The 4,973-nt window shown below is 45.5% G+C and overlaps 1 protein-coding gene across 1 annotated transcript; it reads right to left on the reverse strand.

Annotated features, from left to right (window-relative positions):
* Positions 1-1,395: 1,395 nt before the first annotated feature.
* Positions 1,396-2,746, reverse strand: LOC123185893 (BTB/POZ and MATH domain-containing protein 2). Its single transcript, XM_044597707.1, has one exon. It carries the CDS (start codon positions 2,691-2,693, stop codon positions 1,590-1,592), a length of 1,104 nt encoding a protein of 367 aa, XP_044453642.1. The 5' UTR covers positions 2,694-2,746; the 3' UTR covers positions 1,396-1,589.
* Between the last annotated feature and the right edge of the window lie 2,227 nt (positions 2,747-4,973).

Genomic DNA, 4,973 nt, shown 5'->3' on the forward strand with positions numbered 1-4,973 from the left:
GTGAAAAAAAAGTTTCCTTGTTTTGTATAGCGCTGAGCCCCCAAAAAAATTGACATTACTTTCTATGGGTTAACTTTTGTAACCTATATGAAAATGAGTAAATGTCTATTTAGCCTCCATACACAACTATGTTTATTTACTAGTTATGGTAAGCACCACCATGCTAGATCATGGCGAGATACATCATTCATCAATCTAACTCAGGCAAGGTCCATTAATGCAGTTTGCCCATCCAAGAAATATTTCACTATGGCGCCTTAAGAAATCATGTCGTGATGAGACCACCACATTTTTAGTTTTTTAAATGACCTTTAAAAAGTCCTTTATCTCATCATGAGATCACTCACACATAGTTTGTGAAATAACATTTTAAAAGTTCTTATCTCATCATGGCATTTGATTCAGAATTTTTTTTATATCTACCGCACCAGCATAATATGATAGTTTTTTTCTCCCGTTGCAACGCACGGGCATATTTGCTTTTTTTGAGGGAAGGTCATATTTGCTAGTAAGTGATAAAAAACGTTTCACACAGGGGAATCTTCGTCTGGGCCGGCCCATACAGTAGATACATTCTATACTGCGTCTGCATGCATGCTGGGAGAAGACATAGCGCGTCTGTTTGGGCCGGCCCATGTCCAGACCGCCTCTTTTTTAAATTTCGTTTTCCTTTTCTATATTCAGGAATTTCCACTTTAATAATTCGGGACTTAAAAAAAGTTCCAAAAATTAAAAGAAATGATAAATGTTTATGTAAAATATTTAATAATTCATCAATATGTTATGGATTCAGTACATGTTTATGATTTTAAAAAAGTGTTCACATGTTCAAAAAATATTTGCAATGTTGAAAACAAATGTTGTAGAAAATAAAAATATGTTCATGATTTTTTTAAAAGTTTGTGTATTAATTGTTTTAATGAAATTGAACAAAATTTCACCAATCCAAGAAATGTTAATCAATTAAAATATATCCTAAAAATTAAAAAACTGTTTGTGACTTAAAAAATAGTTTATTGATCAATAAAATGTTCGCTGATTCAAAAAATAATCATGCATTTCAAAAAGGTTATTAAATAAAAAAATCGTGAATTTAAAAATTGTTCCACAAAACAATTTCCAAAAAAATGTTCGTCGATTCTATAATTGCTCGCCTATTCAAGAAAAACATTTAAAGAAATGTTCAAAATTAAAAAATATATTTGCAAATAGTATAAAATGTTCATGAATTCAAAAGATGTTCATGATTTTAGAGAATTTTAGAAAATATGTACAAATGTTCATGAATTTGAAAAACATTCACAATTTCAGATATGTTCACGAGTTAAAAAAATGTTCATGATTTTCGAAAATATTTCACGATTTTACGAAAATGAGAGTGATAGTATATCTCGGTGATGCAACAAAATGTGATCATGGTCATTGAAATATTATAATTTTTTTCTTCCGTTGCTACTCACGGGCCATTTTGCTAGTGAGACTAAACTACAAAGATGAAATCAAAGAGTTTGATTTGCTAGCCTAGCTAGTACTAGTAAAACTAATTGACACCCTGGTATATTTTTGTGAGCTAGACACTCACTAGCAAGTTAGTATGCATGCACTAATAAACTACCAATATGAATAGATGACTTCGATTTGGCGAGCCTACTTGTCTTCTCCAACAGTTCAACTAAGGCCAATGGACATGTGGTTTTGAGCGTAACATACCCTTGGCTTGCCATCATGTCATCCATTCCCCGTGTATCCAAAGTGGCAATAAACCGAATGCATGCATCATTCAACCTGCCGCAGTGATGCCAATCAGCCAAAGCCAGCGTAGTCACCACCGTCTTCGCATCGATGTTCTTACAAAGGATGTTTTCACATATAATCTTCAGCCTCTCCATGGCATACCGATCCGCGGCGACAAGCAAATGGCTGACAATATCTCTATAGTCATCACGTCCAAGATCATCCATGGCAGGCAGTGAATCGGTGTATATAAAATGAAGCAGGGCCTCAAACACAACGGGCTGCATGTCATTGATGGCAATACGACTCATGTCCTTCTCTCTCATCGCGCCATACAGCTCTGCTTTGAACACCGGCGATCGCATCGCGAGCACCAGCTTGTGGGCGGGAAAGGCCTCTCCTTGGACCTCGAAAATCACGTCCGTCCCCTCTTTCCCCTGCAGCAGCTTCCCAAGATGATCCGTGATGTCCGACGGCGGGGCCTCCTCGACAAACGATTTCTCATCCTCGACAATTGTGACGACGCACTCAATGGTGAAGCGATCGTTGCGGAGGTAAGGCGACGCCTCCAGCTCGCTCCTTTTCTTGAACACCCAATCGCCGGAGCAGCTGCGACCGCCGGAACCGAATTCGCGCGTCTTTGTCATCGTGTGCGGCGGCGAAGATCCGGTGACGTCTACCAGACTGAACCTGAAGGACGCCGTCACCCTGTGGTCGCTGCATAAATCGAGGAACACCCCCACGTAGTCTCTATAATAATCGAGGTCGAAGACACCCCAGGGGTAGACCCGAATTTGCCAGTTGTAGCCTCCGACGGAGAACGCGTCCGACGTTGCGCAGCCGCCGTGTAGTAGCGACCGGTGCAGGCTGTACCCTGAGATTTCGAACACGTGAGAGCCTTGCTGCACCCCCACCGTGTCCGCGGCGTGGCGCGTGGCCGGGGTGTTTGTGCTTCCCATCGCCGCGCGCTGCCCTTGTCTCGCTCTCGCTCTCGCTCACGGGGTTGGGGCTGGGGTTGTTTCGGGTAAGACGTACGAAGCAGAACTGGGATTTTTATATGGAGGCATCTGGGCCGCTGGCGGGGTTTGGACCTGGACAAGTCGGACTCGGAGGGCCTTTTTCGACTCTGCGGCGGATTATGTCGATCCTCGTGTCGTGATTGACGTCAACCGGCATCATGGTGCACCAGTTCGTTTTCCCCAGATTTTGTCTACAGGTTTATACATGGCTCCCTCTGCTCCGGACCATCGAGGCTGCATCTCTCTCGGTGCTGAATCCTCGTGTCGTGATTCCTTTTGACCAGATTTTGACCCTATTTGTTTTTTTCCCGAACCGGAATACTCTCTAATCCATTAACCAGAACAGTCAAATCGCTGGCAATTAACGCATGAACAAAGTCTGGAGCCCCATCCGGCCACAGGGCTGAGGATGCATGGCTCATACGTGCACCGTGAGCAGCTAGAGAATCAGCTAACAATATTACAGCCCCTTGGGCAAAAAACAATCTTCAAAAAGGAAAAGTTTAAACTAACAAAGATTTTGATCTCTCCGAAGACAATACCGATGGAAGAGCGGGTCCTGGTCCGTCCCTTTGATTGCATGCATGAGAATACTGGAATCCGTCTCGATGATGACAGACCCCATACCCAGCTGTTGTGCAGCTTGCAAGCTCTTCAAACAAGCCACGGCTTCAGAATGCAACGGGTTCAGTAAATAGGGTATGTTACCTGCACCAGCGGCAACAGCCTGACCTTCTCTATCACGGATGATGAAACCGTAACCCCGTTTTGAGCTATGCTGTGAAGCACTCTCATCAATATTTATTTTGAGCAAATCATCAGCCGACGGTGCCCACCTCTGCTCCTGTTGAGTCTGCTTTGTTTTTTTTGACGCGTCAACGGCGGGCTTACGCCGGCCTGAACCATATATTACTTAAAAGAGATGTTTACACAGGAGGTTACAGGGGGGTTGCGAGAGGGAGAGAGAGGGGTGGGGGGGGGGGGGGGGGGTAGCCGAAGATTACATAGCGTTACAATCTCGCGGCAAGGTTTGACAACATAGAGCCCCAGTCTTGGAGGAGCGATTTGCGCAGGGCATTCTTGCATCGTTGAGAGCAAAGCTTGAGATCATCCGCCGCAACCCTAGCAATGTGATGAATGTGCAGGGTCTCATTGCGAAAGACCTTGGCGTTTTGGCGCTTCCATGTGTTCCAGAAGATTGCGATGAGAACTGTAGAGCGAACTTTATCCCTCGGGGCCATCCGCCAGATATCTGCAATGTTGTTAGGCGAGCCCCTGTAGAGGCTGTCGAGCTCATCCCATAGCGGCCGTAGAGTGGGGCAACAGAGGAGGAGGTGAGTGATACTCTCGCAAGTGCCACAGAGCGGGCAGGCATCCGAGGTAGCGATGGAGCGACGCAGCCTTCGTTCGTTAGTGTATACACGATCCTTGTGAGCCAGCCACATGAATATTCGACACTTGTTGGGCGCATAGTTCTTCCATATTGCATATGCCATTGGGTCTGTCGGGTGTTCATGCCAGACCGCTGCGTAGGCCGGACTGGTGGAGAGAGCTTTGCCCTCCCGCCTGCAAACCCTGTTATCGTCAACCTGCAGATCCAAGTTAACTGTAGCCATAATATTACGCAAGGTAGCCAGTTCGTTCTCCGCTACAAGGGATAACCGAGGCGCAAGATCGAGGTTTAGCTCTGGCGAGTCCAATACCCATGCGACCGAGGCCGATTGCCTATTGAGTGAGAGTAAAGCACAACAAACTGGCAGGCGAGAGTAGTCTGGGTGTTTGGGAGCCAAAGGTCATTCCAGAATGAGGTGGTGGCCCCATTCCCAAGATTGACCGAGGTGATGGACCTGAAGAAGTCTATATGTTTGATAATATTGCGCCACACAGGTGAAGCGTAAGAATCCCCAGCTCCCAAGTCATGAGTAGGGGACCAGCCATATTTGTTAACCAGGTAGGATGCTGCTGGAGTAGAGTTAGAGTCGTGAAGCTTTGACAGGTGTCGAAGAAGAAGGCATACATTCATGTGTTTGAGAGAGGAGAAACCTAGACCCCTATTTATGAACGGAGCGCACACTAGGTCCCAGGCCACCTTGCACTGCCCTCCAGTTGTTTTATCTTGGCCCGACCAAAAGAAGGCCCTGCAACGTTTGTCAATCTCCTCAAGCGTCCCTATAGGCAGCAGGAGCGCACTCATAGCATATATGGGTAGGGCACGAAGAG

This window comes from Triticum aestivum, chromosome 2A (genome assembly GCF_018294505.1).
Source record: "Triticum aestivum cultivar Chinese Spring chromosome 2A, IWGSC CS RefSeq v2.1, whole genome shotgun sequence".
NCBI lineage: Eukaryota > Viridiplantae > Streptophyta > Magnoliopsida > Poales > Poaceae > Triticum > Triticum aestivum.